The following is a 21420-nucleotide window of genomic DNA, read 5'->3' as shown; positions in this document are numbered from 1 at the left end:
AAAAAAAAACAAACAGGAACATTTTGTAAAAAAAAAAAAGAGAAAAAGAGAAATGTTTACTTTAGACACATTCTAGTATGTCAAACAAAGGTGCATTCTTGTAATTAGAGTGGTATTCAAAGTACAGTTAAAAGGACCTTATGACAGCAAATACAAAAAATATTTTTAAAAACTAATGCACTACAGATCTACATAAACCAGATAATTGTGCTACGCACATTTAGAGAAACAGTTCAATTCATATCATTTGCATAACTCTGAAACTGTTCCTGGAAAGAACTACCACTAACGAAAAACAAAGAAAAAAAAAACCTAAAAGACTGAAGACACATAGTGTTAACTTTACAAAAGGAGAATAACACTGTACATCTTAAAAACGTCACACATACACAGCCTAACAATTCTTGTTTCAGCTGTATTACATTTGAAGATGTAAATCATGTACAATTGGGTTTATGGCATGAACAAGAACCTAGGCTTCATCAGTAGCTAATCTACTCGTCATCCTCCTCTTCTTCCTCATCCTCCTCCTCCTCTTCGTCTTCATCCTCATCATCATCCTCCCCACCATCTTTTTTGGACAAACCTGCAATTCCCTTTGTGCGGTATATGGCAATATCCTACAGAACATAAAACATTATTAATGAACGAGACACGATGCATCTGCAATGTAACAAACTATTTAGCATAACAATGATTCATTAGCAAGTTCAAGAACATTCAAGTAAAGTAGGAAGCTTACATTACCTTATCATACTTTTCCTTGAGCTTTGCAGCCTTCTTCTCATAAGGTTGCTTCACCTCAGCCGATGAGCTGTTCCACATTTCTCCGAGCTTCTTAGCAATGTCTCCAATGGTCAGACCTGGGTTCTCACCCTTAATTTTAGGGCGGTAATCTCCACAGAAAATGAAGAATGCCGACCTGTTGGGGGGGGACACATAAAAAAAAATCTTGAAAAACGGACACATTTTAATAGTGAAGTAAAAACGTGGGTGAACGTACGGTGGTCTCTTCGGTGCATTGGGATCCTTAAATCGCCTCTTCTTCTCACCCTTAGGTGGGATGTAGTTTTTCATCTCTCTCTCATAACGTACCTTATCTTGCTTGGCCATGTCCTCAAACTTACCCTTTTCTTTGGCAGACATTGTCTGTTCAGAATGAGAAAATTCTGTATCAAAAAGTGCAACTTTATAAATAATGTAAAACAGTACAATAACAAAATAGGCCTAGAAGCACAACTAATGTGTTAACAGCATCTTCTTTCGAAAAATAAATAAATAAAAATCATAACAGTACCTTCCATCGCTCTGAACACTTCTTGGAGAATTCAGAGAAGTTAACAGAGGCTTCAGGATGCTTCTTTTTGTGTTCTTCACGGCAGGTTTGCACAAAGTACGCATAAGAGGACATCTTTCCTCTGGGCTTCCTTGGATCTTTACCCATCTTTACCCTCTGTAGGAAAAATTATAATTAAAAACAATTATACTTAATTCAAACAAAATGGGGGTGGTTTGCTAATTACTAGGGTGTCTTTTTTTTAATATATATACAAAAAAATACAATAAATCGCAATAATTTTCTATGCAACAATTAATTATACACAATGGTCATTTAATATTATTACATATGTGTCTACTCCTACATTATACATATTATTTCTTACTCATGGTGGTGCTGTTGTTTCAGTGATTGACTTGACTTACATTTGACATTGCTATTTGATAAAGAAACAACATGGAAGTAAACTATAGCAAGTACAAACTATAGCAAGTATAGCTGACATTATGTATCTATTTAGAGAAAATACTTAGTATACAGTACAAATGTCTAACTTTTGTTTTATGCATAGCTCAATATGTTTTTGCTGCATCGTAAAATAATCAAAAATGTATATTATTCTATTATTTTCTAATTGTCTTGAAAATATCTTGAAAATGTTACAGTATATGGGCATTTTGTAGAACTATGTGATAGAAATAAGTGCCAGGTCTCTAAAGACTTGAATATGTCAGTGTTTCAAATCCTTTATTGTCACTCAACCATATACACAATTGCAACAGTCTTGGGTGCAGTTCCAAGCAACATAGCAGTATGACAATTTCAATAAACATCTGATTTACACATAACATAGTTTACACATCTGTTACACAACACTGTATACACCTAACAATATACAATATACAGTATAAGAAATAAGATGACTGTATCATCATGTAATCAGTGGAAATAATATGAAGTGTTAACATTCAGCTGTCGGTTGATAGTCAGTTGCCAGTGTGTTAATAAAGTGTAAAATGTGGGTCCTGTCTGAGGCTAATAAAGTGCGGTGCTGATATATGTATTGTCGTGAGCGATCAAGAGTTCAAAATCTGATTGCTTGGGGGAAGAAGCTGTCATGTAGTCGGCTGGTGAGGGTAATGATGCTGCGATACCGCCTGCCTGATGGTAGCAGTGAGAACAGCCCATGGCTCGGGTGGCTGGAGTCTCTGATAATCCTCCAAGCTTTTTTCACACACCGCCTGGTATAGATGTCCTGGAGGCAGGGACGCTCACCTCTGATGATGTGTCTGGCAGTTTGCACCACACTTTACAGGGGTTTGCGGTTGAGGGCAGTGCTGTTGCTGTTCCAGGTGATGATGCAGCCAGTCAGGATGCTTTCTACAGAATTGGCGTAGAACCGTGTGAGGATGTCTGTCTTTTCTCCTGAAGTCCACCACAAGCTCCTTGGTCTTACTGACGTTGAGGGAGAGGTTGTGCTCCTGACACCAGCATGTCAGATTGCACACCTCCTCTCTGTAGGCTGTTTCATCATTGTCAGTGATCAGACCTACCACCGTCGTATCATCAGCAAACTTAATGATGGCATTGGAGCTGTGTGTTGCCACACACTCATGTGTGTACAGGGAGTATAGGAGTGGGCTGAGAACACAGCCCTGTGGGTCTCCAGTGTTGAGGGTCAGTGATGAGATATTGCTTCCCATTCTAACCACATGGCATTTGATGACAGGAAGTCCAGGATCCAGCTGCACAGTGAGCTGTTGAAGCCCAGATTCTCACATCAAGCTTGGAGGGCACTGTGGTGTTGAATGCTGAGCTGTACAAACAGTATTCTCACATATGTGTTCCTTTTTTCCAGGTGGGAGTGAGCAGTGTGTAGAGTAGATGCAATGGCATCTTCAGTGGAGCGGTTGTTGAGGTAAGCAAACTGCAGTGAGTCCAGTGAGACAGGCAGCACAGACCAGATGTAATCTCTGATTAGTCTCTCAAAGCATTTGCTGATGATTGGTGTCAGACAGGACACCAGTCATTTAAGCAAGTGATTTTGGATTGCTTTGGTACAGGCACAATAGTGGACATTTTAAAGCATGTGGGGACCACAGACAAGGAGAGGGAAAGGTTGATTGGTAAACTGCCCATGCATTTTAGGGTTAAGAAGGTTCTCTTAAATATTCAGCATGTCATGATTATGTACTGTGAAGAGTATATTTCTCCTTAGTGATATTAAGACTTTCATCATGAAATGTGCAGTGAAATCACATATGTAATATAAAAATAATTTTAGCCTATTTTTAATATTATCACACTTAAATATCATACAATTCCATCCAATTGAACTGTGTAATGTGTATCAAAATTAAAAGAAATTATTTAGTTTTTTATTTTAAATAAAAGTATATATATATATATATATATATATATATATATATATATATATATATAATAAAAGTTAATTTAAATTTGTTCATCATTACACAATTTAATTTGATACAAAAAAAATCGTAAAAATAGGCCAATATACTGCAGTAAATATATATATATATATATATATATATATATATATATATATATATATATATATTTTTTACAAAATTAAATTAAAACTTTAATATTTCGTTTTTTTATTATTATTATTTTTTAAGTTATAAAAAAAAATCTAAATATTTCAAGTATTACTTTCATTTTGTTCATTATTACACAATTTAATTTGCTGGATTTTTATGAAATTGAAATGCATAAATCTTAAAAATAGGCCAATCATATTTTATATATATATATATATATATATATATATATATATATATATATATATATATATATATATATATATATATAAAATGAACGCATTTCATTTTCATTCAAAAAAATGTAACATTTGAGTGTATGTAGTCATTTATTCATTGAGTGATGGAAAAATGCATCTTTTTTCAAGTTCACAGTGAAAGACAAGGGCATCCTCCATTTCACGCATAAAACCACATATTTAATCATTTACTATTAATCCCCACCATTTTACCCTCTTAATATTGATTTGTTGTCGCACATTAACTGAATCTGTGTAGGGCCCTCGAACAAGGGTGGGCAGATGATATTATATAGGGCCCGCCTTAAAATGCCTAATCGGTGCAACAATAATATTTCTTCTTCCATTTTGAAAAAGCCGTCTTCATGAGAGAAAGTCCCACTTAATTGTCTCCTCCCACATTGCTGAGTAATTCCGAGGACCAAAATCAATGTACTTCGTCCGTTTTTACACCTCTGGACCGCCGCTTTCAGATATGATCGCCTCCCCTATGAAAGAAGTCGGTCGGTATGGACACGGTGTCTGTTACTGTAAGCGCTTTGCAATGGGAGTTTGCTCTCGTTACTCGCCGTTCAACTGGAGCCACATGAGCACAGCTAACTGAGCCAACATGGCTTCCACTCTCTCTCTTTATGTCTGCCAGTCAGAGCCGCATACGCACACAACACCGGTGGTGGAAAACAATATGAACATAAATGTACCCCCTCTTTCTTGCTCGTTCTCACTTGGGAAATATCGGCGTTCCATGAAATAGATCCTTGGGTTTTTGTACGACTTGAAAAAGCGATAAAACGAGACTGATTTAATTTTAAATTGTATTATTGAAGTTGAATGGCACTAACACCGTCTCCATCCCCCGCCAATCAAACAGGCAAAACGCATTGCTTATCCTGGGCAAACCAGCCATATTAAATTTTAGAGGGCATCCGTCCCGTGAATAGTTAAAATGCACAAAATGACAATATTCGCTCAGGCTGTGTAAATCTATCCAATGTAATTTTAATCCGAACGTGAGAATGCCACGCATTTAACTAGCTCCTCGCACAACAACAGCTTAGGCTGAAGACTCAAAAAGCTAACTGCCTTAGCTGGGATGGCTACCTGAATAAATACATCTTAATAAAGACCATAAATTATTGTATTTTCAAAGGAAAAATAAAATAGTAATGTTATGTTACCTTTAAAATATTTTTTTCAGTCAAGACATTTTACTATTTTACTGCCTGACTGGCGAATAGATTCTGACAAAGATGGGTCAGCTCTGCGTTCACTAAATACGCAACTACCAAGGGGGAAAAATTCTTGTAAATTACGATGGTATTTGGAAAATAATTAATAAAGGCATATTTTGGCAAAACTCACCACGGAAAGCCTTCTCTATCAGCAGCCTCAGTGGATGCTTAGATAATGGGGTGTTTGAGGTACAATAACACTGATGAGCGCTCTTCCAAGTGCGTGCAGTGCCCTCCGCTCACGAGAGACACGGCATAGTGTCACGAATCCTATTGGCTACCGCCAAGTCTTGAGCGTCCGTGATTGGCTGCCGGTGGTCTATAGCCCGAACTAGAGCCGATGTGTGGTTGGTGGTTGCTTGATGAAACGTCATATTTTTGCAACGGCGCGTGAATATGAAAAAAAGCTTCCATTGATACTAGTGTAATGTTAGGCACCGTTTTGTACTGCTATGCACTTACTGTAGTACATGCAGGCACACTATTGTGGCTGAAATAAAGGTTTCAAAATGTATGATGAATAATTGCAATGAATACATAGTATTTAAAAGATTTCCCTGCACAAATGCACGTTCATAAATACCGGAAGAAGAAAAAAAAATGAGTGTACATAAGTTTAAAAATGGTAAATGTTGTATTGGTGTCATATACATCTTCAATGACTCTCGTTAGGTTGTCAGTCATATCTCTTGCTTACTTTACGGTTAAAAAAAAAACATGCATATGCACTATTAGCCTATTTGTTGAAAAACTCTGCCTTGTTTATACTTTCGCCTTGCACAGCAGCGCGCCGGACCGCAGGCTGCGCGCAAACCTGCTTAAATTTAGGCGTTTACTTGACGCGCCCGCGTTGTACTATTCTGTGAAACGACATGGGGCAGCCCAGAGAAAATATCAACTTAATCAGCAGAAAGTAGTAGTGAGAAGAGGTAGTTTGCCAGTCAGACACAACTACTTAAAACATGTACATGAATCTTTGTAATAAAAGCATAAAACTTCAATCTGGTTATGTTTTTATTCGATATTAAGGCACCATGCAAATACATGTATAATGCCTTAAAAATGCTAATAGCATATTTATTGAACTTACTCCTATAAATGTATATTTGCTACAGTTTTAAACAATTTTCACACAAACTATTCAAAACAATTTAAATCAGAGCAATTCTACTGCTGCGACATTCATTGTGACATTCACCTCTTCTATATTTTATACTTAAAAATGCACATCGAAATGTACATGCATGCTTACATTCACAAAAACTCTGTTCACACTGCAAACAACGAGCAGCGACAAAATTAACTCATCTCATTCATTTTCAATAAGATTTGGCGATTTCCGGCAACACGAGCGACAGCGACTGATGTGGGCGTGTCCAGCGACGCGACAAAGTTGAGAAATATTTAATTTATGCAAATGAAGAGCGATTTTCGGGAGCGACAGCCAATACGAGAGAAGATGGTAGAGCTCATGCGATCCTAATATTTTAATGATAATATGAATAGTAAAGAAACAGTGCTGTTAGACTCTCCATACACACCACTAGTGACTTATAACGCCAGCCACTTGCGACAGGCAGCGGTAAAGTAGCTGGCAGTGTGAATGCAGCTTAACAAGGTGGTTCGATTCAGCTTATCGCTGCCCTTTCACCCTGCTTTGTGGCCGGCCTACAAGGGAAAGTACCAGTTCTCCCAATGGCTAGCTTTCCCTGCAAACCACAGCGCAAATTGGGGTATAGTGTAGTCAAAGCGAACTTCCACCAACGCTGGGTAAAGTAATTTTTGTTGCATGCAACATCACAAAGTCGCAGCCATTTTCCAGCCCTCTTTGGCCAGTTGTGGCCCCAACAGTATAACGCAGCTGCCCGTTTCATCTTAAATCCACTCATGTCATGTGTGATCTTAATTTGATGAATAGTAACAGGGGTGGATAGGGAAACGCCAGGAGCCCTACCTTAAAGGAAGTTCAACTTTTAGCACGCTCTCCCAAGGACTCTACAGGTAGCGACACGACCATGTCCTGAGCAGTTAATCAATGAAGAACTCTTCTGCCACAAGAATGTAATACATTTTAATTATCTGAATATTTTTTATTATTTTTATACATTATATATATATAATTTTTAAAATATTTCAAGATAATTATGTATAATTATTTCATTATTATATATTTAATTATTGTTATATGAGGGGCTTTCTTAGCAAATATTTGTAGATGCGATGAAATCAGGACACCATGTAATTAATTCTATTAAAAAAAATTGTTTTAGCGATTGACAGCCCTAATCAAAACATTTAGTAGCCTATACGAAAACACATAAAAAAAGTACCATGGTTTATCATGTTTTTGCACATGTACCATTACCTGGGGACAACATGTTAATGCAATGTTATATGAATACATTTATAATAAAGGCTAGTAATGTACCATAGTATGCCATGGTATTATTTGAATTACCTTGAAGCACCATTTAAATTAAATTGTACCGTATATGAATATGGTAATCATATGTCAATTTACCATGATAGTGCCATGGTATTTTTTGAAATACTTCGAAGAATCATGTAAATACAGAAAAGTACATAAATATGGTAATTGTATCTCAAAGTACCATGGTATTGTCATCTGATACCATCAGATATGACGTTGTTATTGGCCAGATTTGCTCAAACACACACACACACACACTTCAAAGAATTTGACCTCTGTACATAATCATCCAGTACATCCAGTAAATACAACAGCTAGACAAAAATAATTACAGTATAAGATGACTAGTGTATGTATGAGTTTTTATACAGGAATGTGCAAAGAAATATTGTTCAAATGGACATGGGTTTGTAAATGTAGTAGTATAAATATGAAAAAAAATTTTTTTGTAAAAATAGTGATTTTTCACTTTGACCTCATGAGTTTGTATAGGTAGCCTGTATAAATATCAATTTACATGTTTTTTTTTACATGCACATACATTTCACAATGCACCATACTTTATCATGTATACATCATGTGATTCAAATACAAAAACATCATGTGATTAGTATTTAAAATTCTATGACTTTATGCTCTGTGCATCTGATTGAAAAATGTGGTAGCTTAAATGTTGCAAGCATTTTTTGGCATGTAGCTTATAGTGTAACTTGCTACTTTCTCTGAGGTGTAGCTTTTAGCTTAGCTTAACTACGTTTTTTGTTGAGTAGTCGGTAGCTTAGCTAGCTAAATCTTTTGAGTAGCTTGCCCAACAGTGGTGGCACCAAGACCATGCTCCTCATTGAGCTAACTGTCCCATGGGAGGAGGGAGTAGAAACTGCCTTTGAGAGGAAGAGGCTGAGTTACTCAGGTAGAGTGTTGGTGGCGTAGTGGGCTAAAGCACATAACTGTTAACCAGAAGGTCACTGGTTTGATCCCCACATCCACCACCATTGTGTCCTTGAGCAAGACACTTAACTCCAGGTTGCTCTGGGGGGATTGTCCCTGTAATAAAAGTGTCTGCCAAATGCATAAATGTAAATGGTACTCAGATCTCTCTGTTGATTGCAAGGAGGCTGGCTGGAGATCCATTATCTCCAGAAGTATGCCGTGGCTTTGTTGTAACATCAGTAGTTTGCCTTCTGAGGGATACGGCAGTAACTGGAGCGAACCAGCGGAAGGCCTTGAAAAACCTGGCTGAAGAGCAGCTTTTTGTTCTGTGTGAGGAGAATGGAGAAGTGTTGTGGTAATAACACCTAACCCGAGGTCCAGCTGCAGGGGGTGGCAGGGAGATATCCCTGCCACTGCTCCGTTACCAGGAGACATTAAATGAGTGAAATGTTGTTGAGCGGAGGTACCCGGCAGACGACTCTGCAGCTGACCTATGGACACAGGAGGAGGTGTGCAAATCAGTAATGCCATAGCATTCCAATAACTTCCTGTGTAATTAATATGTCTCGAGACCCCTGTGTAGGGCGGCTATTGCCTATTTCTCACCATAAGCAAAAGCATCAGTTGTAACCAGCCCTGTTCACCCCGCTCCGAACGGGACTTGAACTGTCATCTCCGGCGTAGGAGCCGGGTGCGCTATCAAGGAGGCTAAAGGCTACAGCACAGCTCCTGAGGTCAGTAGAGGGAAGTTTACACACTGCAACGCTATCTACCAACTGGCTCCTGTTACACTCATCCCCCCACCTCACTCACATCCGGGTCACGGCACCATTGTAAACGGCTCTGGTCTCCAGCGTGGGAGGCGGGTGCGCTAACAAGCAGGCTAAAGGCTATAGCCACTAATGTCCACCAGCTGGCTCCTGTTACACAGTGACACAGTAGAGAAGCACACATCTGAAGCACAGTTAAACATGTACTGCAAATGTTGTGATTAAATAATGCAGATTAAATATCAACCGTATTTGGAGGAAACAGCGCATCTGTTTTGGCCATGCTTTCTTTGCACACTTTATTATGGTTTATTATTATGCAGTAACACATGTGGCTTAATGATTGATGTATGAAATCTCCCCTCGAAATCCAAACACGCATTAGAGCAACCAGGTTTTACAGACCCGTCGGACACAGCACACACAATTAGTCGACTACTTGGGGCCAGAGGCGTTTCCATCATTGAAGGACATCTGGGGCTTAGCCCAGACCATTTTATTTTCACACTAGCAACCATTTCCCTGTAGTCCAAAGCTGGTGAGAGGGTATTCTTTGAGTTTTGCTCTGGCTGGGCCTGTTTCTACAGTTCCCAAATCTTCCACTCTAGTACTATCCTCGACTAACTCATCCTCTCTCCTCCCTGAATCATCTGTGATGCAAAAGAACAGATACAGCACATAACTTACTGCAAATCAGCTTCAAACAACTAATTCATACATATGTCAAATTGTAGACCAATACCATTGAAGAAGAGCAGATCAGTGGGATTGCCCTAATATCTATCATGATTCTTGAATTTTCATGTACATTAACATAAAGTCATCACAAAAGAGTTATATTATAGTGAGTAAAGTGAGGTAAAACATTTTTTTTAATATAAATAATTTATATTTTTTGACATAAATAGTATGAATGACTTTAGTCTAAGTTCATTGACACACCATGGCATCGAACTGTATATAATTCTCCATGTTCATCTGTCAAAATCCTTTCATTAGGATCATTGGGATAAACAATGTTTCACTTTTAACTTTCTCTAAAGTAAAGTGACTGATTAATTGTTACCAGTTTCCATGCCTGATTCTGGCACATCTTTGCTACCCTCAAAGTGTATATTTACTATAAACTAATATCATAAAACAAGTCACACATACATTTTATGCTAATGCTTATTGGTTATCCTTAGAGAAAACAGTACCTGATAAACAAGAGAATTATGCTCCGAACGGGACTCAAACCACCGTCTCCTGCGTGAGAGGCGGATGCGCTAACCACGAGGATAGAGGGTACTCTGAAGTCATCATTTTGAGGTTTAGCTTACTGTGAGTGAAAGCCAGCCAGATGATAATCTTTAAACTTTAAGGACAAAAACAAATGTGAATTCTTACCCACTGACTTCTTTCGGAAGTTTTAGAAGCCTCATTTGCTTCATTTTTGCTGTCTTTCCTGCTAACTGCTGTTAACTCGCCACTAAGTAACGTAAGTTGATGTCAGCTCCTCCCCACCTGCTGCATATTCAACAGAGAGGAAGAAACGGAGTCGCCCATAGGCTACAGACAGCAAAGAAACTTATTCTATAGGCTAGATTATGCCTATGTCTATTTTTACAGGCTGTATGCAGTATGTGCAAAGCCAAAACACAATGAAATAAGGCAACTTATGATTTCGGGGGTTTACATAGGCTATTGTCCGGTATCATATTTGTCAGTCAACTTTTCAAAATTCATTCGGGGCTACACTCGAAACATTCGGGGCTGAAGCCCCGGCAAAATCGGCTGCCGCCGCGTCTGCTTGGGGCTGCATGCGCAACAAACTGAACTCAACAAAAGCAATATGACATGCACTCTAAACCTATTTATCAACACAACTGTTTGCAAAATAAGCATTAATAAAGCAATGCAAAACAATGTAGTTAATTAGATGTCTTTGGGGTATTTGGAAGTTTCACATGCATTCATTTGTTTCCATCCATGTTGCAAATGTAATTTATGCTGGGGGAAAACAGCATGTCATACAGTTCTGGGAGTGCTGGGTGTTCCTTTTTTGAAGATATTTTTCAAAAGTGTCAATTAACCTTCTAGCTCTTCTACACAGTTCAAGTTTGTGAGCAACTTAGTTTATCTGCAAACTCTTCTCAGACCAGAACAACATTTCAGATCCAATGATTTTGGTCCGCTGGTTAGTCATTTAGTAAAATGAGATACTTGCTTCAATCTTTCAAATTACACTGTTCCCAAAGGGAGAGGTGTCATTCAGCGGCTCCATCATGGCGAGGCGGCTCCCACATGATAATGCATATTACGGATGGATAAAGTCTCATTTTAGAAATGCGCTTAAAAAAATTCAAAATATTTTGGATGGAAACCTAGGAGTTTATTCGGTAAATGTGTTTCCTTCAGTTTATGTGCATTTCTTATAGAATTAAACATGTATCCACCTCAAGCGTGCGTAAAAGTTTTTGATGCGCATTTTGGATAGTTTATTCGCATCTCGGTGTTCGCATCAGCCGCTTTTATGCGATATCCCAAAATGCACATCAAAATGCATTGATGGCAGGGACATTTCTAGGACTTGAGGAGGTTCAGGGCTTAGCCCTGCCCATTTAAATGGGTGTGGCTTTAGGTGACCCCCCCCCATCTATTTTAAATAAACATGCTCTACCTTTATGGTTTTTTTCCCTGCACTCTGGCACCTTACTTACAATGAAAGTACAGGGACTCCCACAGGATTTTGTAATTTTATGGAGGGTGGACCTCTGATCCTTTAGGGGGGTTCAAGGTCATGCTCCCCCGTAAAAATAATTTTAAATTTAATACTTCCATCTGGTGCACTTTGAGAGCATTTTTCTTTGGAAATGTAATTAAGTAAAAGTACAAGCATTCCGTTAAATTGCACTCTAGTAAAGTAAAAATCCCCCAAAATAATACTTATTTATTTTTACTCAATTACTTTACACCCTTGAAAAAAATTGCTAATTGTTCGATCTCTTATGTTCTAAAATTATTCAATAATAACACTACTTTAGTGCTGGAAATTATGTTTTTAACAGAACAAGAGTGTAACGAAGCTGCTACTGACAACGACGATGAAGTAAGAACCCAAGTGCAAATTATTTAACAAAATGTGAAATCCAAAAATCCTAACTATAAATGTGAACTAAACACAAACAGGAACTTGACTTGAATAAAACTAGACTTGACATAAACTTGACTTCAAATGATACAAAAATGTTACATTCACACCTCTAATACCTAACAAATGACAATGGAAATCATGAGGGTTTAAATACATGGGAGAACAGAACTGATAATAGGATAACAAGACACATGGAGGGAACAGGAATCACGTGACTATGGACACATGACATGAAACAGGAAAGAAACTTTCAGAATAAAAGACATGAAATACATGAACACACACATTAAACATTACAAAGAGGCTGTCCTATTCTTGTTCAAAGTGATATAGTAAAGTCATTAAACTTATCCGATGTCAGGTGAACTACTGATTTCACAGTTAAGGGTTATGTATTTGCACAGCAAACTAAAACTGGGGGAAAACACCATTTCATCAATATTTCTCCCATTAAGTCTAAATTGACTGAAAAAGAGGTTTCATAATTCTCAAATAAGGATGTTTAAGTGTTTTGCATTGAACAATTCAATATACATCATATGTAGAAGTCTGAATCTTAAAAAAGGTAGAAATTCACTTTATGGTGAACATAATTTTTAGAAAGCGCTGTTTCATGAAGCACTATATCCACTTTATTTATTTTTGTTTAATAAAGGGGATTTAATTGTTGCTCCAAAGTGGTTTTAAATAACCAAATAAGCTTACAGCACATACTACAAGGAGCCATCCCACTCCGTCTTGTGTATCAGGTAACCTGAGACTCAGGTGTGCTGTGTCTGTAGCTCTGGGTAGATCTGGACGCAGCCATGGCGTGTGTAACAAAACAAGCAAGCAGCCTATAAGGAGAAAGAATGCCAAACCAAGTAGATTAAAGACGTTTTTAAATCTCTCCAGATATGCCGCTAGGCAGAAAACATCGTGCATCATCTGCTGGAGCCAAACTTGAGACCCAGAAGGAGCCCAGGTATTCTGAAATATAATTTTTGTAGAGCTGTAACAGGCGTGACATGGCTCAATTGCTCAACACTACTTTGAAATGGTCCCTGATAAACGAGACTAGTTTGTTGGGCTGTATGGGTTTTCATCTCAGTGTGATGACATGGTCTGACACCATATTTGTATTTAGGGATTTTCAAGCATCTGACTTTCAGTATTGCTCCTCCTGTTGTTCATAGTGTTTACTGTTGCTAGGCATTGACAAGATAAATGCTGGTAGCATGTTGGAAGACTGTAACAGTCTCTGTCTTTGAGTAGTCATACTTTTATGTTATTGAAGCTAGTGTTTGACTCTAATTTGATTCCATTCCACCCCTCCTTGGCTTTCACTTTGCAAGATGTAACATGGGTGGTGTAAAGATGTTCTTGGCAGTTTTGCAATTAACGATTGCCACTTGCATTTTCAGTATTTTCCAGATAATTATGGCATTCAACATCAAAAATGATATGTATATACCATTTCTCTTATCTTTTGCTGCTATACAACATTATCCATACAGAACTACTACCTTATTTCAACAAAAGATTGTTCTCCCATTAGCCATGAGTAAAGACAAAGTAGTTCATGGTTTGAAGCTAATTTATTTAGATTATTAAACTGAAAACACGATTTTATAAGATATTTATTGTTCTTTAAAATGTCATGCCACATGTTGCTTATACATATAAACTTTACAAATGGGATTTTGTTTCATAATCAGATTTCAAAACTGTTTTCAGGTCTTAAGCTGTGTGTAATGCTGTGTGTGTGTGTACTGTGTGTTATGATTCATTAGTGATGGACTATTCATTTTTGATAACTTTTTTTATTAATTACCACCTATATTAAAAATAATACAAAATTAAATACTACATTCTTATGCAGTATTTTGACAGAGCTTGAACCAGTGAATGGAGATGCTGGACAGAACCAGAAAAGGGGGTTGGGGTATGGTCAGCAAATTGCCAGGGTGTCCCCTTCTGGTGGGTCCATCCTCAGTAATACAGGCCCTGCTGAGAGGAGCCCAAAGCTTCCTGATTGGCTAAAGATGGAGCTCCTGAAGCAAAAACCTAGGAGACACTCTCTTACCTTGGGAGACAGCACTAAACTCATAAAGCAGCAAGGCTATAGAGATCCGGTCTACACACTTAATGAGCTCAAGGTAAAAGTCAAAAGGTCACACTTGAGCAACATCTGCTGGGTTTTATTTCCAAACTATAATGTTCCAACTTGATTAAATGGCAACTTGCCTCAGCATTTTCTGCATGCAAATGAAATGTTATAATGACAGGTTAGAGAATTGGCCAGCTGGACTGAGACACTCCTCATAGAACCATAAGGCACATATTGCATATAAAATTATTGAATGAAAGAATATGAATACGTGTCGTGACTCTGGAGTTGCCATGCCTTTTCCCCGCGAAGGTGACTGCTGCAGACTCACTATCAACGACCAAAACCTCTGGAAGGCATTAGTTTTGAGAAAGTGTCGAAAATGTTTTTCGGACTTGTTTGTAACAAGAAGCGGTACTGACAATCGCGGTAAAACTGCTCAAAACGACCTCAAACTACCCCCCAATACATGTTTAGCGTTATTGCACTCTAACGCGTGCATTTGTGGGTGTACATTTTACTCCACCCACTTCCACACAGACTCCTCCCTCCTTTCATTCATTGCATTGTGTTTTGCATTTTTCAAAACTGTTGAAATAACTGAACTTCATTGAATTCAAAGATTATATCATACTATATCAATCTTAGGTAAGTTAATGAAAGGGTGCTAAAGCATCATTTAGTATATATTTCTTAACCATTGCATCGTTTTAAACTACTTATTTATTATTTAATTATTAAAAAAAATATATATATATATATATATATATATATATATATATATAATTTATGTCGCAAGTTTTTGTCTATATGTTACCAGATAGTGACATTTTCATGTGAGGTCAGACCCATTCGTGCTCTTGACCTCAAGGTGTCACTGGAGTACAATATATGCATAGGCGGAAATTCATTAAAAAATGTCACAGCCAAAACAAAGTTGGGCCTTTGCCAGAAACGACATTTTGAATCAAACCCAGAATCCATTCATTCATTAGATGTCTGACCTTTGGATAGGCACCAGAAAATAACAATCTGTTATGACCACTGAATGGATTACCTGACACAATAGACACAATTATTTACATATGCAGAGTGCTTGAGCTTGTACCAGAGTAAATCGATGGGTTTCTCTGTGTCTGTGTGGATCTGGTGGGCTGAAGTTGCAAGCAATTCAGTTGTTAGGGGATCTAGAATACTGGACATACTGGATAGGTATTGAGAACCTTAATCATGTTCTCTGAACCATTAGGCACTTGTGTAGATCTGGCTGTCTGAGGAAGAAATCTTAGGTGGTAGAAATAAAAGGCTAATTGTAATTGTGTTGCTTATAACTGCTTTTATACAAATAGCCTTACAGTACAGTGCCCCTAAACTCTTTTGGTTCACTGTGTTATTTGACTGACATGTAATCTCTTGATTTTCAGCAGACTGATGAAGCAATTATCTTTTTGGGCAACAACATTAAATAAAAGGCAAACTCCAGTTTAATTTTTTTAGATGCTGGCTGGTGCCTTCAGGTCATTCAACAAATTTCTCACAAAACCTGTCAATTGAGCATCCACTATGCCTCTTTGTCAATCCTATGGAAGTAAATTCATGACTTAAGTCTTTGAAGCATAAAAGCATGTTGAATTGCTCTAATTGAAAAAATAAATGCATTGTATTGTCAGTGCTTGCATTTTGCGAGGCTGAAATTTAACAATTGTATTTTTAAGCATTGAATATTTCATTTGGAAACATTTCACAACTAATTTCATTATTAACAATTCAACGATAAATATAAATATTCACCTTCCAAAGTTCATTTACAAAATATTCAGTTAATTTGAAAATATCTAGATTTTTCAACAGATAAAATTCAGCCCGTTCCGTTTCGCTCAACAAAATTTGCTTCCTCAAATTCAGTGGTTCAAATTAATTTGGAAATTCTACCTTCCACCAGGGTCTACGTGGTGGCCAGGGGGGGATGTCTTGTGATTGGTTCATTTTATGGCCAATCAGTTTATAGACTCTACTGAAGTTCGTGATTCAAAGAATTATTTTATTTATAATTATTTTTTTTTTAAAGCTTAATAAAGTCATCTTTATTGCCAAAAAAAGAATACAAATCACAAGTGACTTATCAAAATATACATAAAAATTTTCTCAAATAACTACTGTCTACAATTGCCGTAAATTGTTTCGACATACTTTTTTTTAATTTTTATTATCCTTCAACAACACAAACAAACAAGGTACATCAACAAATCTCTGAATATAACCTCAATTGTTCAGCCATAGGTTGAGCATAGCTAGTACAAAGAACAGAAAACACTATGAACAAACCAATAATTAAATAGAAAAAAACAAAAATAAATAAAAAGGGACTTTTTAATTAATTTAAACGTATCCAAAAGAGAAATCAGTTTAAGGGCTTTCTGATTTTTAACAAATTTTAAAGATTTGCACAAGAGTTTAACCTCATTCATCCAGTGATTAAAGTTGGGTTTAGATTTAAACCATCTGCATTTATGCATGAAAAACTTTCCAAAACATAACAAGAAATTAATACTATTAATTTTTAGACCTTAACCAATTCTGCACCTCACTCCAAAAGGGTTGCACCAGATCACAATCAAAGAAGACATGCTCTAGATTTTCAATATTTGTTTCACAAAAAACACAATTATTCACATCAAAATAAAATTTCAATCTTAAAAATTCTTTAGTAGGATAAATCTCATTTAAAATTTTGAAGTTCACCTCCTTAGCTTTAGGAGGGAGAGGAAAAGACAAATAATTTTTCCTAATTTTTTTATTTCAACCTTATCAAAATCTTTAAGCACGTATTCCCGTCTAATTGGGTTTGGGTAATAAGCCTGTAAAAAAAAAATTCTAATGACTCTATTTGTACATTTTTTATCACAAAAATCATAACCTTCTAAGGAGAGCTGTCTCAGTACTGGGGAGATTTTGGAGTACAACATGTCTTCTTTAACCATTAATCTTAACGGAATTGGTATAGCTCTAATCATTCTATTACAAATATTAACGGTACTCTGTACTTGGAATATCTCACAAAACTCTCTATACAGTAACAAATTTCCATTATCATCCAAGAAATGGGCAATAGCCCAAATCCCTTTAGATATCCATTCCTCAAGATATACAGATTTTCTGCCAAATTTTATATATCTACTATTCCAAACTGGAGTGTTGTGAGGAGTGAAGTTATGTTTGAACAATAGTTTCCAATAGACCAGCACTTGCTAATGGAAGGCTGAAAGTTTAACTGGTAACGAGGTGCACGCAAAGTCACAACATAACAGAAAGTGTATTCACCCAGTTTGTTAAAGATAGCATTGGGGACAATAAACCAAAAGGAGTGGCTATTTTGAATGAAGGATTTTAACCATTTCAATTTCAAAACACCATTCATAATGTCAAAATCGATAGCATTCACCCCACCGTCTTCATATTTTTTAATCATGTCCTCCTTTTTAATGTACTGACACTTATTTCTCCAAATAAATTTAAAATTCACCTTAGTTATTAATTTAATCATTCGTGTCGATATGGGCAAGGAGAAGGCTGGATAGATGACTCTGGACAAACTATCCATTTTAGATAAAAGAACCCTTCCAAAAATTGTAAGATCCCTCTGCAGCCATCTATTCAATATGAACTTACATTTATCTATGTTATTCAACACATTTTTATTCTCCATAACATCTTTATCTTTAGAAATAATAATCCCCAAATATTTAACTTCCCTTTTAATTTGTAAAGGAAACTCATGCAGTGTTAACATTACACATTTGTTTAGGTTTAAATGTGCCCCGAAGCTTTAGAAAACTGGTTAATAGAATGTAAAGCTCATGGAATTTGATATTCATTCTTTAGAAACAATGTTGTATCGTCAGCAAACTGACTTATAAGTACATGTCTATCCAACACTGAAATACCTTCAATACCATTATTTTTAATCAATATAGATAATAACTCTGCAACCATTATAAATAATAATGGTGAGCTTGCCAGTCACCACCGAAACAGAAGAATCCAGCTGTTTTAGTTGAGGTCTGCCTTCTTTCTTTTTCGACTGTTATCCTCTCTTTCTGCTACTGTTTTTATTGTTTCTAAACTAAAGACTGTTCTTTAATATATTAGCAGAGCACAATGTAATGGTTCCATATTTTATTTTTAAACTGTGGTGTTTTCATTTGAACTGTTACAGTGCTAAAACTTTAACTCTGTGTTACTCAGCTTTTTTGTAAATGAATCTGAAAGAAATGTTGAATGAAACACTATGATGTTTTGGCCAAACCATTTGAATTATTACAGTGGGGGGAATTTATATTTTTAATTATTGTTATTATTTGAAAGAGATTGTGAATAAAACTACTGTATATTGTAATGGCCAAACTAATTAAAAGAAAATAGTTGACATCGTTTCTGCTTCTGGGTTTTTAAAATTGCTCATTATTAAAATTGCTTTTATTTTATAAACTTGTTAGTTTTATGAAAACACTAAAAATAATAAACACTTGCTCTTAAATTTAACTTAATGGATATATATGACAAAAAACTAAATTAATCAAAAATGTGCTTTATTACTACATTTGTTTACAAGTAACTTTATTCAAGTTAAAAAAATAATAAAATCAATAGGATTTACGTAATATACTGTAGAACTTCGCTTTTTTTTTTGGTCACTGGCGGCCACCCCGTTTGGAGGCAGTGCCCCAGCATGGCCCCCCCACTGAAAATGCTCTAGACACGCCCCTGCCTTCCACATCTGGTAACTGCAGGAAAAGCAGCAGAGTACCAGTGCACAATCTCTACCTGATGCTATTCGTTCTCACAAGTAGGTAGTGCAATGCAATCTGCTGTTGACTGCTGAAGACCAAAGCTACAGGTAGACAGAACAGCCATGTATGTTTTGATAGTTTGTTTTTCAATTTGAAAATAAATTAACAAAAATTTGAAAATGAGAAAATAAAATAGTATATTACAATAATAATTATAATTGAAGGAATGAAAAATTTATAAAGTCTAAATTAATAAACAAAATGTCTACCTTTGTGCACAAGTTGGTTAAAAATGGATGCATGATATTGTATTAAATTCAGAAAGAATGATGTCGATGTTATACTGTATTTACGGGGACATTTTTCACGTTCTGTTTTATAAAATTTGTATAGAAACACCAGACTTGAGAAATCCGATGGCAAAGTTGTTTTGGAGCTCTCATAGGCATACATGGACTCAGTTTAGAGGGATGGCGCTGTTGTGTGCGGGGTTAATGCACACATATTTATTTTTTCTGTTTGTTTGGTTCAAGGTGAGATTCAGGGTTTGATCGTTGCACTAATGTGGAATGTGGTCTTTATAATTTTTAGAATTAATAATTTTGACACACAATACATTTTTTCTTATATGTCAAAATGTCAAATGTTAGTATGAGTGGATTGTCTCTCTCCACATGGAATGTGAATGGGTTGGGGCACCCCATAAAAAGAAGGAAAGTTATTTCTCCTCTTAAACATAAGAAATATGGTAGTGTTTCTTAAAGGAACAAATCTTTCCCTGCAGGAAGCTGAAAAATTTGGGAAGATTATGGGGTGGACATGTTTTCTTTAGTGCTGGCTTAAGTAAGAACAGGGGAGTCATTACAGTGATAAGTAAATATCTATAATTGTGCAACATTGATGCTTCACAGGATGTGTAAAAACCTAGGTCTTACAGATATTTGGAGACTTTTGAACCCATCCGGTAGGAACTGTCAATTTCTTTCTAGAGTAGATTTTGTTTTTATATACAGTATATCTAAGTCCCTCATTTCGTCTGTTGTTGATTGCACAATTGGAAACATCTTAGTCTCAGATCACACCCTGGTGAGTTTAGAGGTGTTGCCACATATGGAGAAAAAGAAATCATATAGTTGAAGACCAACTGGTCCTCAGTGTCTTCTGTGGGTATGGCTTGGGAGGCAATTAAGGCATTTCTTAGGGGTCAGATCATACAGGATGCCTTATTCATCAAAAAATCCAAAGCACAAGAACTCGTGGAGTTGGAAGGGAATATCAAAAGCAGCAAGGCAGAGCTGAAGCACCGAAAGTCATTTGATGGCCTCAGAGAATTGACCCGATTGAAATACAGATAAAATACTATTTTGTCACGGAAGGTGGAGTTTTGGCTATTCAGGGCAAGACAGTCATACTTAGAGTCAGGGGACAAAGCAGAGAAGCTTTTGGCTCAAGATATGAAAGCAGAGAGGCTCTTTTTCCCTCCGATTCCATTCTGATTCCATTCCCTCAGTGAAATCTGCTGGTGGTGAAATATTTACCTCGGCCACTGATATTAATAATGCTTTTAAAGAATTCTATCTTGATCTCTATAGCTCCAGAAGGGTTGCCTTCTTTCCCCATTATTGTTCTGTCTTGTCCTGGAACCATTAGCAGCTACAGTAAGGAAGGAAGATGATTTTCCATGGGTGGTGGCAGGAGGTATGGCACATAAGATTTAGCTTTATGCAGATTATATTTAATTTTTTGTCTCTGACCCCACTAGATCAATGCCTTGCCTCCACAGGATTATTAATTCCTTTTATAAGTTCTCAGGATACAGAGTCATCTGGTCTAAATCCAAAGCTTTGTCTCTGACAGCATACTGCCCAGTAACGGCTTTTCAAGTAGGCGCCTTCCAGTGCCCCGAATGGGGCTTTAAGTATTTGAGCTTTTTATTCCAAGCTAATTTGTGTGATTTAGT

General features: G+C 36.7%; 2 protein-coding genes across 2 annotated transcripts in view; one reads left to right on the top strand and one right to left on the bottom strand.

Annotated features, from left to right (window-relative positions):
- Positions 1–29: 29 nt before the first annotated feature.
- On the bottom strand, positions 30–5562 carry hmgb1b (high mobility group box 1b). The gene is made up of 5 exons (XM_052107201.1): positions 5445–5562; positions 1298–1453; positions 1004–1149; positions 748–922; positions 30–620 (listed from the first exon to the last, which is right to left on the bottom strand). Exons 2-5 carry the CDS (start codon positions 1442–1444, stop codon positions 495–497), a joined length of 594 nt encoding a protein of 197 aa, XP_051963161.1. The 5' UTR covers positions 1445–1453; positions 5445–5562; the 3' UTR covers positions 30–494.
- A 3014-nt stretch (positions 5563–8576) lies between these two features.
- Positions 8577–21420, top strand: part of wdr95 (WD40 repeat domain 95) — a 48785-nt gene continuing 35941 nt past the window's right edge. The window contains exons 1-3 of the mRNA XM_052106578.1: positions 8577–8655; positions 8916–9030; positions 14443–14719. Coding sequence (XP_051962538.1) covers positions 8577–8655; positions 8916–9030; positions 14443–14719 — 471 coding nt within the window. The remainder of the gene's footprint in view (positions 8656–8915; positions 9031–14442; positions 14720–21420) is intronic.

Source organism: Xyrauchen texanus, chromosome 36 (genome assembly GCF_025860055.1).
Source record: "Xyrauchen texanus isolate HMW12.3.18 chromosome 36, RBS_HiC_50CHRs, whole genome shotgun sequence".
Classification (NCBI taxonomy): Eukaryota; Metazoa; Chordata; class Actinopteri; order Cypriniformes; family Catostomidae; genus Xyrauchen; species Xyrauchen texanus.
Note: the sequence above shows the minus strand (reverse complement) of the source record. Positions and strands in the feature narration are given on the sequence as shown.

Excerpts from the sequence above, each read along its gene's own strand:
- hmgb1b (XM_052107201.1), bottom strand. The coding sequence starts at position 1,444 with ATGGGTAAAGATCCAAGGAAGCCCAGAGGAAAGATGTCCTCTTATGCG. Across the intron at positions 1,150-1,297 it reads AGTGTTCAGAGCGATGGAAG|ACAATGTCTGCCAAAGAAAA; the intron begins GTACTGTTATGA and ends CATTCTGAACAG. Across the intron at positions 621-747 it reads TCAAGGAAAAGTATGATAAG|GATATTGCCATATACCGCAC; the intron begins GTAATGTAAGCT and ends TATGTTCTGTAG.